Genomic DNA, 14,142 nt, shown 5'->3' with positions numbered 1-14,142 from the left:
CTGCTGTTGTGGGCAAGTCTACTGTGGGGGCTGCTGTGTTCCTACCAAGAGACAGCTTTAGTCAAGAAGATGTTTAAGAGAGCAATACTTGGCTTATACAGACCTGCAACAGTAATCTTATACATGTGCCTTTAATATGTATGTTGCAAAAGTAGTAGCAACTCCTTCATAAATTTACTGAAAATTGAAGGGATGTCGTACAAAACACTACTTTCTTCTCAAAGGTTGGAATTCATAGTTTGAAGTGTGGACTAAGGAATTTCTCTGAGATGCAAAAATAAGAAACAGACTATCTTGATTTATATTATTCATGAGAACAACTCATTCCATTTGAAATACCACTATAACCATAAAAAGGTACATTTCTTCACATTGACATCCACATCTCATACTTCCCTAGCACAGATACTTTAAGAGTTTCCAAGAGAGTCAGAAATTGTTCTGCAAAACTCAATTTTGGCTAAAATTCCCTGAAAAGTTTCCCTAATAAGTTATCAATATCAAGAAAATAAATTTAAACCTTCAGCCTGTAAAGTGCTGTTGATTATGTTCTACATAGTCTATATTACTGAATTGACACATTTTAAATTTTAATCTAGTATTCTCTCTCCTCTCCTTTGCATCCTTTCATGTGCAGTGGAGAGGAAACAGGGAAAAAGGCCCAGAAATGGGCGTATTGAGGAGAAAAGGCAGATTAGTGGCCTTCTCACACAAGATTGAAGAGGTCATTCCAATTTTTGGGAACCCATCCTTGGGTTTTCCCTCTAACATGGAATCATTTAGCCCTACCTTATATGAATGTTCTAGAAAAAGGCTTAAAGGTATATTACAAGCACTTAAAGAGTTAAACTTGTACTGAAAGTCAGACCAGGAGAAGTATGTAATCTGATAATTGTACCAACTTTCTTGAACTACTGTGATTGGATCCTAGGGTTCAGCCTGGGACTGTGGGACCGCTGTGCCCCCTTAACTCTCCAGCCTGAACTCTCACTCTCTCTCTCTCAATACTTTGCTAGTGACAAGCAGCAACCTCCCTTCAAGCGCTATTATCACTCAGCACAACCACTGTAGAACCCCACACCAGCTAAATTGCATGAATGCTTCCAGAGCCACTCATGAATCACAGAGAGAGGCACAAATGCCCCCAGCCTTGTATCTCAGGAATATACCATTTTGCACTGCTCAAGACCTTTTCTTGAGTAATGCAAGTTTATTAATTGGTTAACTACTTCATCAATGGAAAGTGGATACACACCATCCTTTGTAAACCTGAGCTGATTTACCAAAACACTTTATCTTTACCAGTGAGTTTGCCTAAACAGTAAAACAAAATCTATCTTTTGTAATCAATAAACTTAAGTGATTATAAGTGACAGGTAAAAAGTCAGAGTAGTTATCAAAAGAAAAGAAAATATAAGCATGCAATCTAAACCTTAACCGTTACCACACTAGATAGTATTTAAACCAAGCAATGTTCTCACAAAGCTCTTACAGTCTTTAGTATACAGTTTTGTCTCTTAAACCTGGGCCAGTCTCCTCTGTTGGAGTCTTCTGTTTTCTGAAAATTCTTGTTGCTTTCAGCGTAGGTGGGGGAAGAAGGCAAATCATGGGGTCACTGGGCTTTGTTTTATACCCTTAGTCCCATGTGTTTAGAAAACACAAGTCCAGGCATGTCTGGTGGGTATTACTGAGTACCCAGGCAAGGTTGAGCAATTCCCCTGGTGTGGCCTTGTGCAAGTGAGTCATTGCATCATAGCTTCCTTGCTGGACAATGGCTATTCGACACCCTCCCAGGCATTGGTTACTTTCCTTGCTGTTTCCTCTAGGGAGCTAATATCTGGCTGATTGTCACTAAAACATGCTGTAAGTTGTGGAACCATACAATACAATCTCATAACTCCATGTGTATTAATGATATACATATTTAAATAGAACAATGACTTTCAGCAGATCAAAACCTTTCTCCTGATACCTCACATTGCATGCTTTATATGCAATACCACAATTTTATATAAATGAGGAATATTGGGGATTACAGGGTGCTGCCCCAAGGTATAGAATGCCACAGCTACAATGTAGAGGAACTTGACAACAAGCAGATCCTTTTATTACCCTTTAGTGTCTCCTTGCTTTGCCTTTAATATGAAAGTATTTCCATCCAAGACTAATTTTTGATGAGAACTGCAAGTCAATATCAACAAAATAGCAATACAAGACAGAATTAAAAGTGTGTGTAGAGGGACAGAGACTTACTGTGTAGGTGACAGCTGCCAACATTCCAATCAAGGTCAAGGAGCTAATGGAAAACGACAGGGCAGCCAAACCATCTGTAAAATAAAAGTAGAGAAAAGCCTGCTGAAAATAAGACATGACCCAGAATGGAGAGTGGATTGTTTTCCTGAATTAAAAAAAATATATATATATTTATTTTTCAACCTTAAATTAGATGAGCTAACATTTTAAATCAACCACAACAATTAGTTAAAACAGAAATGTTATGTTAGTTTTTTAATTACATGCCAATCCAAGTAAAGCATATGAAAAACGTCATAATATACATAAGACGGGAGAAAACACGAAAATTTAACAAATGAGTGATGAAGTCTAGCATTATTGGCAGAGTGGAAATGGGGGTTCTCGTGTCAATAGACTATAAAAAGTAAAAAGTAGCAGGGAGATTAAACCATGATGTCCTTAAAAGATGAGCAAGTTGTGCTTGATACCCTAGACAGGGAAGCCAGTGGAGGGATACAAAGAGGTGATGTGGTCAAAATGATCTATATAGCATGATTTTTTAGTGGATAAGCAACACAAGACTGCATTTGTCAAGGTTGGAGAAAACTCTCTCAAATTAACTCAAATTTATATAATGTGTTAGAAAACATCTTGATAGTTTTGAATTAGTAATTTATATTCTTATGGGAAAGATTAATGTGTCATTTTCTTTTAAAATACATACCAATTGGGACTCTAGCAACCATGTACATCAGCTAAGAGCTATTCAATAAATCCATGCCCACAATCCTAACCATTACATTCTTATTTTGAATTCCTATCACCATTTTGTACAGGACCCAGAACAAACAGAATTCTCACTTTTTCTTCAGTGACAAACAGCAGTCATTTTACTTGAACATGTCCCTTCAAAAACTTTAAGCAATCTACAAATCTGAGACCCAATATTTCATCCACCATATAAAAATTATTTTTCCAGTAAAGGTAAAAAATGCACAAGTGAGAAAAATGTGTCTGATGCCATAGTCTCTAGAAGTTGTTAGTCTTTCATCAGTTACCTTCATACACACTTCTGAATGGCATACTCAGTAACAGCATTACTTTCACTTTATTACCAGCACTATGTACATGAGCTCAGATGGCCATCACCATCTATGTTTAAATATTCTCATTCTACATGTAGGCTTGAGGAAATAACTGCAATTCTGTATTCCTTCCTATGAAAAACAGGATTTCTATTTCATAAGTATCAAAGTTCTCTTCTCTTGCATAGCAGTCTTGTGATTACTTTTCTCTTTTTGGATTTTTTGTTTATACATAAACCCACCACATTTATTCAATAAAAGAACACATTTGGTCTAGAAGATGTGCTAAACCATAAGGTTCTAAAGAGAACATACCCGCAAAAGTACTTGCTGAAACAAAATATAGGTACAGATATCCTATTTTAATATCCATCAAGAACAAGTACGCTTTAAGGGTCTTCCAATCCCGAGCGATAGAACATTAGTAAAAATATATTCATGAATGCCAAAAAAACTGATAGCCGACCAGAAACTCTGCTGGCAAAAGCAGAGAAAAACTGCTGAAGTACATCTGTAACACTGGGTGGAAGGGGGAGCTGAGATCTAATCAAAGCCAATGCCCCCTTGACCTAGAATTATGCAGGGGATTCTCCTATTCTGGGGGCACCATGGTCCATGTGGCCCCACCTGCTCCTGAGCCATCTGAGCTCAGGAACCCACAGAAGTTACTGGAGGAGCCAACCAGAAACTGAGCCAGCTGGAGCAGACAAAAGTAGCTTAAAAGCAGGAGCCTGCAGACTCAGATGATGTCATCTGCATCCAACTAGTTTTTGAAAGCTTTTATTCTGGGCATCTTCCCCTCTGATGATTGCTTATTTGCTCCCTCAGTCTCTTAACTTCAACCTGACTCCACCTCGCTTTTGTGCTCGTTTCTTCACCTTCACCTTTCCCTCCCTTACTCTCTCTCCTTTAATGTCCCCCTACCGAAAGCTTATGCCCAAATAAATCTATTAGTCTTTAAGGTGCCACTGGACTCCTCGTTGTTTGTGTGTTCATATTGCTCGAATCTTTATAGGCTAAATCCCTTCCCTTTCACCCTTTATCCTGTGATGCCCATGTAGCAGCTGTGACTGAAATTCTTTCCATTTGTACGTGGGAAGGAGTGTGACCTTCCTGATGTAGATTTGGGTACAGTTATCCACATCTTCCAGCTCAAGTTGAGACTAGTGTATGGAAGTAGGTGGGGCTATCCCTTGAGAGCACCCAGAATCTAAAGTTTTAATAAAGCAGTAGCCACAGTCTGCACTAAATTGCAAGTCATATAGATGGCATGTTACTGTTACTCCACAATAGGGAATGGTGGATTATCAGCCTCTGGATGGAGCTGAAAGTATTTGTTTTAAACTAGAGAGATTTAAGGTGTTTTAAGAACCTGGTTTTCTGATAAACTGCCTCTTTCACCATGCCCTCCTCAGTTACTATCAGATGACATATGTCATAACTATAAAGGGAAGGGTAACAACCCTCCTGTGTACAATACTATAAAATCTCTCCTGGCCAGAGACACCAAAATCCTTTTACCTGTAAAGGATTAAGAAGCTCAGGTAACCTGGCTGACACCTGACCCAAAGGACCAATAAGGGGACAAGATATTTTCAAATCTTGGTTGGGGGGGGGGGGGAAGAGAGGCTTTTGTTTGTGTGCTCTTTGTTTTGGGGGTTGTTCGCTCTTGGGACTAAGAAGGACCGGACATCAATCCATGCTCCCCAAATCTTTCTGAACAAGTCTCTCATATTTCAAACTTGTAAGTAACAGCCAGGCAAGGCGTGTTAGGTTTATCTGTGTTTTCTCAACTTGTAAATGTTCCTTTTGCTAGAGGGTTTACCTCTGTTTGCTGTAACTTTGAACCCAGGGGGTTCCTCTGGGCTCTTTAAATCCAATTACCCGGTAAAGTTACTTTCCATCCTGATTTTACAGAGATGATTTTTTTCCTTTTTCTTTAATTAAAATTTTTAAGAACCTGATTGATTTTTCACTGTTTTAAGATCTAAGGTTTTTGGATTTGTGTTCACGAGGACTAATTGGTGAGGGTATACTTTCAAGCCTACCCAGAAAAAGAGGGGTAAGGACTTGGGGGGGGGAGGGCAATTAGTCTCAAATCTGCCCAGGAAAGGGGGGTGAGAGACTTGGGAAATATTTGGAGAAAAGGAAGAGTTCCAAATGGCTCTTCCCTAAGATTTGGGAACACACTTGGTGGTGGCAGCTTACTATTAATCTAAGCTGGTAAATAAGCTTAGGGGGCTTTCATGCAGGTCCCCACATCAGTACCCTAGAGTTCAGAGTGCAGAAGAAACCTTGACATACTTTCTCAAAAGATGTCAGCCCCATATTTTAAAAGGAAGGAAAGGTGTCTGGGACAGTTCTTCAGGAGGGTTCTTGAGCTTTGGATTTCTTCTTCACGTCTAGGTCCTTGGAAGCCTAAAAGTATTTTCTAGGCATGTTGAAAAGCTCATTTTTATTTCAGATGTTTGGAGAGGGGATGCACTAACTAGTACGGTGGCAAAAGGCTGGGTTATTTTGTGGGCAAGTATTACATAGATTTTGTTGATTATTTGTAGTGTGTAATTTTAGTTTTTGTAAATGTGATTAATGTGAATTGTAAGAATTTTGGATTATGTCTCTGCTCTTACAATGTTATTAGGATAGCTTTCAACTTGGTTATTTCCATTAATTAAACCTTTTAATGTAGACTACATTTGTATATTAAGTTGGCAGAGCAAGCAAGTTGATAACACATGAAAATATTTTGGATAGAGGAGATTTAAAACAGGATGTACATTTATGGTAAAATCTCACTAAAGAAAATAGACACTTAAAACTGATTGAACAAGACCTTATATAGAAGGGAACTATGCTGCATTTTTCTAAACAAACTTTATATGGATATTATTGTTCTGAGTGTAGCATCATTTAGTGTCAAGTCAACCAGCAATACTACAACTACTATCAAAACCTCTTTCCAGCTTCTCAGTCTTACTCCTGTGGTATGTCAAAGTTGTATGAAATTTGAAGTATTCCATTTTAATTAAACAAAGTTAGTATTAAAAAAACTAGTAACAGCTACACAACTAAACATTCAGTACTAGTTCAGCTGCATCTGTCAGCAACAGGAAATTTTCCTAGGGTAAAACAAACCAAGTATAAAATTGTACACACCCGAAGTCTTTTTTTAAAGCCATTTTTATGCTCCCCTTCCACAAAAAAACACATTGTCTGTAATTCCCTAGCACTCAGATTTGAAAACACCTAGCATATTAGAATGATGATTGATGCATTTCATTTCAGTATAATGTAAACCCTAAAATAAGTTACACTTCAGAACTGCTAGTAGCACTTTTTGAAAGCAGGAGGAAAGGCTGCAGAAATATAGCAGTGTGTTGCTGCTTTCAAATCTATGCAAAAAGAGGTATCTACCACTGACCAAGTTCCTGCAGATCCTGCACTGTGGGGAAAACTAGATGAACAGGTAGACCTGGGTTCCTAAAGGTTTGGCTGTCTGTAGAAACAGGTGTAGAAAACTTCCTGACTTTTGGGCAATTGCAGGGGCGAGAAAAAAGTTTGCTAAAGAACTTTCCATCTTTGACGAAGTTGTTGAGTAATATTGGCTTATTTGCTCTCCATCTACAAGAAATATTTAGCACTTAGCCTGTTAGCATTTAATTTACTGGAAAAAAGCTTTTTCAGAAGAATGATTTAGTGACTGGGGATTCTAGAGTGAATGTCACAGTTTCATCCATCTTTGGCTGACTACCTGGCTAAATCTGGACAGAAATAAACCCTCCTATCTGTCCCCAACTATGTATAACACATTAATTGACTTGGTAAGAAAGAAAGTTAAAAATACCAAGCCAGGAGAATTACAGCATGCCAACAATTTTTCTAATTGTTGATTTGGTACCTCATGCAGTGCATGTAGACCAAATCACATTCATTTCTGATTCCTCAATTCAGAGGGACAAATAATTGAGTGATTCATTGTTTCAACCTTTTAAGAACCACAGGTGCAAAACTGGGCAAAGCTGTGGTGGCTATGATAAATAACCTAGGTTTGGATATGTCTAACTGCCGTGGACAATTGCATGATAATGCTAGTAATATGGCTGGTTGTTTGTCTGCAGGCCCATCTATCATGAAAATCTCTACTTGTACAATATATTCCCTAAATTTACTTGGAGTCAATGGTGTTAACAGCTGCTCAGATGTAGTAATTTTGGGGAGGTTATGCAGTGACTATACTCTTTCTGCTCTGAATTGACATCTTCTGGAAAATAGTTTCCCATCATGTAAATATTAACACTAGTCCGAGACTGATGACTTTCAAAAAAGTCTGCCAGATATGCAATGGTGTAGTCGTACCAATTCTACTGTAAGGCACTGTGTCAAAACAATCACAATATTCAATAAGCATTGGAAGCTGCATAAAAAAATACAAATCAGACTCCTGATACTCATTTACATGCAGCTTCTATCAGAAGAAAATGGAACAACTGAAGACAGATTTCATGGCACAACTTTTTAACACTGTGCTTCAGCAGTTCAAACAGACCAGCATCCGGGCTACAATGGATGTACCTCTAAGTACTACTGTTAATTTATCGCTCTCCCTGGAAACATTTGTTGTGTGACCAGTTTGAGGATTTTGAATTCAGTACAAAAAATGTGCAAAGCAAGTTTCCATATTGTCAACACCGGTTGCATTGTACCCATAAAAGCATGAGTAACGAGTAGAGCCAGTACGTTTCCGTTTTTCAGATTCAAAGATTCCCGGGCCAGAACGGACTATTGTGATCATCTAGTCTGACCTCCTGTATAACACAAGCCATAGTTTCCCTAAAACAAATCCTAGAGCATATATTTTAGAAAAAACATCCAAACTGGATTTAAATATTGCCAGTGATGGAATTTCCACAATGACCCTGGATAAAGCGTTCCAATGTATGCCTTATTTTCAGTCTGAATTTGTCTACCTTCAATTTCCTGCCATTGGATAGGGTTATACCCGTCTCTGCTAGATTGAAGAGACCATAATTAAATATTTGTTCCCAGTGTAGATACTTGCACTATAATCAAATCACCCCTTAATCCTCTCTGTTAAACTAAAGAGACTGAGTGCTTTGATGCTATCACTATAAGGTGTATCTTATAATCCTTTAATAATTCTTATGTCTCTTATCTGAACCCTTTTATTTTACCTTTCTATTCCTACTCAAGATTCCCATTTATGCATCCAAGGATTGCATTTACTCTTTCAGCCACAGTATCTCACTGGGAGCTTGTCTTCAGCAGATTATCCACTATGACCCTCAAATCTTCTTCTAATCACTGTTTCCTAAGTTAGTCCCCCATCTGTAAGTATAGCCAACATTCTTTATTCCTAGATGTTGACATTTAACTGTATTAAAATGCCTATTATCTACTTGCCTCCTGTTTACCAAGTGATCCAGATTACTGTGAATACATGACCTGCCCTCTTCATTATTTAAATCACTTTTCCCATTTCTGGTTCATTTGCAAACTTAAGTTTTCTTCCAAACCACTGATAAGTGTAAGGCAAGAATCAATCCATGTGGGACCTACTGGAAACACAGCTGCTCAATGTCTATTTCTTATTTACAACCACATTTCAGACCTATGAGTTAGCCTGTTTTTAATCATTTAATGTATGCCAAATTAGCTTTATATTCTAGTTTTCAATGAAAAAGCCAGGGGGTGCGAAGTCAAACCCATTACAAAAATCCAAGTATATTACATCAAATTATGTTACCTTTACCAACCAAATTTGTTGGTAAATAAAATGTCAAGTTAGATACTGCCAAACTATATTCCATAAACCCATGTTGATTTGCATTAGTTACATTACCTTCCTTTAATTCTTCGTTAACTGAGTCCTGTATCAGTCGCTCCATTATCTTGCATGGAGTCAATATCAGGTGGACAGGCCTATTACCACCCGGTTTATCCTGTTTACCCTTTTTAAAAATTGGCACAACATTAGCATTCTTCCAGTCTTCTGGAACTCCCACAGTGGTCAGAGACTTATTGAAAAAAAAAAAATCAAAATTAGTGGGCCAGCAAGCTCCTATGAAACACTTGCATGCAAAATGATCTGGTCCTGTTGATTTAAAAATGTTTAATTTTAGTAGCTTCTGTTTAATGTTTTCCAGAGATACTTGTGGAATGGAAAGAGTGCCATCACCTTATGTTGAGACTACATCATTTATTTCTTCCCCAAATAGAGAATGGAAAATTTTTAACACTTTGGCCCTTTCTGTGTTATTGATAGTTTCACCATTTCCATTTTGTAATGGATCAATACCATTATCTGAAGGAAGCCACCAATTATGACAAATGTTTTTATTAGGGCTCTCAATCGCAGTTAACTCAAAAAAATTATTCACGATTGAAAAATTAATAGTGATTAAGCATACTATTAAACAATACAATATCAATTAAAATTAAATATTTTGGATGTTTTTCAACACTTTCAAATATACTGATTTCTATTATAACAATACAGTGTACAGTGCTCACTTTATATTATTTTTTATGACAAATATTTGCACTGTAAAAATAGAAGAAATAGCATTTTTCAACTCACCTCATGCAAGTACTATAGTGCAATCTCCATCATTAAAGTTTAATTTATAAATATAGATTTTTTTTTGGTACATAACTGCTCTCAAAAGCAAAAAAAGTGTAAAACTTTAGAGCCTACAAGTCCACAGAGTCCTACTTCTTGTTCAGCCAATTGCTAAGACAAACAAGTTTGTTTACATTTATGGGAGATACTGCTGCCTGCTTCTTATTTACGTCACCAGAAAGCGAAAACAGGCATTCGTATTTACTTGCCAGATATGCTAAACATTCATGTGACCCTTCATGCTTCAGCCACCATTTCAGAGGACATGCTTCCATACTGATGATGCTCCTTAAAAAAGGATGCTTTAATTAAATATGACTGAACTCTTTGGGGGAGAAATGTATGTTTCCTGCTCTGTTTTACCTGCATTCTGCCATGTATTTCATGTTATAGCAGTCTCAGATGATGACCCAGCACGTTCTTTTTAAGAACACTTTCATATTGGTACCCTGTTTGTGTTTTGTCAAATCTGCTGTGAATTTCCTAAAAATAGCTACAGCACTTGACCAAAGTTTTAAGAATCTGAAGTGCCGTCCAAAATCTGAGAGGGATGAGGTGTGGAGCATGCATTCAGAAATCTTAAGAGCAACACTCAGATGCAGAAACTACAGTACCCGAACCACCAAAAAGGAAAAAAAAAAAAAATCAACCTTTGGCTGGTGGCATCTGACTCAAATAATGCAAATGAACATGTGTCGGTCCACTCTGCTTTGGATCATTATTGAGCAGAACCCATCATAACCATATACACACGTCCTCTGGAATGGGGTTGAAGCATGAAGGGACACACGAATCTTCAGTGCATCTGGCAGGTAAATATCTTGCGATGCCGGCTACAATGGTGCCATGAGAATGCCTGTTCTCACTTTCAGGTGACATTTTAAACAATAAGCAGGAAGCATTATCTCCTGCAAATTGTAACCAAACTTGTTTGTCTGAGTGATTAGCTGAAGTAGGACCGAGTGGACTTTTAGGCTCTTAAGTTTTTTTGAATGTAGTAATTTTTTTGTACAGAATTATACATTTGTAAGTTCAACTGTCATGATAAAGAGATTGTACAATAGTAATTATAATGGGGGAATTGAAAACTACTTTTTTTTTTTTTACAGTGCAAATATTTGTAATAAATAAATAGAAAGGGAGCACTGTACACTTTGTATTCTGTGTTGTAATTGAAATCAATATATCTGAAAATGTAGAAAACATCCAAAAATATTTAAATAAATGGTATTATTGTTTAAATGTGTGATTAATTTGTTTAAACTGATAGTGGTTGAGATTTACCGTAAACCGGAGGATGCATCTGCATCCCTCCAACGTGGTGATGTGAAAGTACACATCTTTCAGATTGAGGGCGGCGTACCATTCTCCTGGATCTGGGGGGTGGGAGGGGACATCATGCAGAACTTCAGCTTCACTATGATGCGGTTCAAGTCTCACAGGTCCAGGATAGGTTGCAGACTACTCTTGGCCTTTGGGATTGAAAAGTAACAAGAATAGAACCCCTTGTTCCTGTACTCTGGAGGAACGACCTCCACCACACCTAGCTGCAGTAAACCCTCTTCCTCCTGCACGAGTAGACTCTCGTGAGAAGTGTCCCTGAAGAGGGACGGGGAGGGGAGGTAGGAAGGAGGGGCAGAAAGGAACTGAAGGGTGTAACCCCACGCCATTGTACTGAAGACCCATCGGTCTGATGTTATAGATGCCCATGCAGGGAGAAAAGGAGAAAGGCAGTTGGCAAAAATAGGAGAGGAAGGATCCTGGAACAGTCCAGTAGGTCGCCCTCAGGCACAGTCTCAAAATGAGCACTTGCCCACCTACTTATTGCGGGCTGAGCTTGACTGAGAAGCCTGCGAAGGCTGTTGGGTATGACACCACTTGTAGCCTACGGATTTCTTATGGGGAGGCTCAGGGCGAGGGTGGCTCCCCTGGCCCTGAGGCTGCTGTTGCTTGAACCGCTTGCAGGGAGGGCCAGGAACATACATACCCAACATTTTAAGAGTTGTGCGGGAGTTCTTGAGGCATGGAGCTTATTGTCCATCTGTTCCACAAACAGGGCTTGCCCATTGAAGGGAAGGTCTTACAATCGACTGCTGAGCCTCCGTGGACAAGCCAAAGAGGAACAGCCAGGATGCCCAGCACATAGCAATGGCTGAGGCCAGGGTTCGGGCAGGGATGTCCGCCACATCCAACGCTACCTGGAGCATCACCGTGGCTGCAGTCGTGCCCTCCTCTATGATTGCCCAGAACTCCTCCCTAAAGTCACAGCAGCCCAGGAAAGTCTGATGGTTGGCCACCCTCAATTGGAGACTAGAGGACGAATAGACCTTACGCCCAAACAAGGCTAGTCTCTTAGAGTCCTTTATTCTTAGGGGTAGCACTGGGTTGACCTTGTTGCTCCCTATGGTTAACTGCCTCTACCACTAGGAGTTGGGAGCAGGGTGGGTGTACAGGTACTCGTGGCCTTTGGATGGCACAAAGTACTTGTGCTCAGCCTTCTTAGAGATGGAGGGAATAGGAAGGAGTTTGCCACAGGGTATTAGTCATCTTTGAGACCCTCTCATGAAGAGGCAAAGCCACCCTGGCAAGTGCTGTGGAGCAGAGGACATCAAAGGAGAGTCTCAGGACTCTAACTCCTCCACCTGAAGGCCCAGGTTGGCAGTGATCCTCTTCAGTAGTTCCTGGTTCACTTTAGCATCATCCAGAGGAACCAGGGGAGGGGACCCCATTATAGTCTCGTCTGGTGACGACACAGATGCCCATGCCGTGGGGTCCTCCACAACCATTAGTGGCCCAGTGGCTTGCTCCCCTACTCCCTGTTGGACCTGCAGGGTCCTTGCACCTGAGGTTCCGTGCACCGGAGGAGGTCGGGAGAGAGAGGCCGTTGGTCTCGGAGGCTCCGGGCATCGAGGGGAAGGCCTGGGTGAACCCCTCCCTCCCCCACAGGTTCCATGGGTACCACTGCTCTAGCCCAACCAATGCCAGTCACTCCGCCTGGAGTCTGATCGGAACGGGGTCTTGGGGACTGGTGGCGCTTGACGGATCTGCAACAGCCTGGAGCCGGCAATCTAGGTCTCGCACTTGACAAATGGTACCAGGATGAGGAGTGGGACTAGGAGAGGAATGGTAGCATCGATTGCCTGACAGGTCCCTGAAGCGGTACTATGGTCTTGGAGATACTGGGTGCTGGGGCCAGTACTCCTGGCTGGGGGCGGCATGTGCTTCCAGAGGTTTGCGCCTGGTCACCGGCAAGCTGCACCTAAAGCCAGTACCCAATGTCTGGGAACCAAATGAAGCCGTGCTGCATCTGCCTTTCACAGTCAGAGGCATGGCGGCTATGGAAGGGCGAGTGCTGGTAGGACGTCCCACATGACAGGGAACGGTGTCGCTGAGGTGGGGACCACAGTGCCAAATGCAGGTTTACCTGGTCACCAGGGAACCGCAGGAGCCAGTGTGAGCAGCACCAGGAGGGACATGATCTCCTGTACCACCTGCAGGGCCTCTGGTGAGGACAGTACCTGGAGCTGGTGGAGGCCCACTGCCACTATCTGGGGTGGCTGGCAGGCATTGGGCTAGGTTACCCTGCTCAACCAGAGCTTGGGCCGAAGATCCCGACTGGGGTGAAGAGATACCCAGCCTGGGACCTGGCTCACACCCAGTATTATCCTTTCCCTTGCGGGAAGTTGGAAATTGAGCCCATGCCACCTTCTTGGTCGGAGGCACTGATGGGGACTGTGGCCGGCCAGTGAACGGTCCTGGTGGGGTGCTGCGTACCGAGGTCACAGTGCTCGGCGCGGAGTCGGAGCGTTGCTCTGGTGCTGGGGTGAGGGCCAACTCCACAAGGATTGCTCTTAAGCAAATATCTTGCTCCTTCTTAGTCCTTGGCTTGAAGGACTTGCAAGAGGCCCATGCCCATTAGCGATCCACACAGCAGCTGTCTGCGTTGCTTGGGTGAAGGGCATGTTAATGAAAAGTGCAAAATTTGCAGCAATCACAGGGCTTAAAGCCTGGGGATCAGGGCATGAACCATCCTGAGACAAAGTCCCGTCTGGGACCTACAAAGTCTCTAACTATAGCTAAGGGATTTACTAACACTAACAGAAAACTACATACACTATCATACAAGAATTAACAAGTTCATATGAACAAGAAAGCAACAGCGCCAGCTGAAGCAGCAACAGT

The 14,142-nt window shown here is 40.9% G+C and overlaps 1 protein-coding gene across 2 annotated transcripts in view; it reads right to left on the bottom strand.

The window, feature by feature from the left end:
* The window catches only part of LMBRD1 (LMBR1 domain containing 1), a 247,485-nt gene that overhangs the window by 167,434 nt on the left and 65,909 nt on the right, over positions 1-14,142 (bottom strand). For both annotated transcript variants that reach the window (XM_054022365.1, XM_054022364.1), the window contains exon 7: positions 2,254-2,327. In XM_054022365.1, coding sequence (XP_053878340.1) covers positions 2,254-2,327 — 74 coding nt within the window. The remainder of the gene's footprint in view (positions 1-2,253; positions 2,328-14,142) is intronic.

The sequence above is a fragment of the Malaclemys terrapin genome, chromosome 3, assembly GCF_027887155.1.
Source record: "Malaclemys terrapin pileata isolate rMalTer1 chromosome 3, rMalTer1.hap1, whole genome shotgun sequence".
NCBI classification, from domain to species: Eukaryota; Metazoa; Chordata; order Testudines; family Emydidae; genus Malaclemys; species Malaclemys terrapin.
The sequence above is the reverse complement of the archived record's forward strand: the minus strand, read 5'-3'. Positions and strand labels throughout refer to the sequence as shown.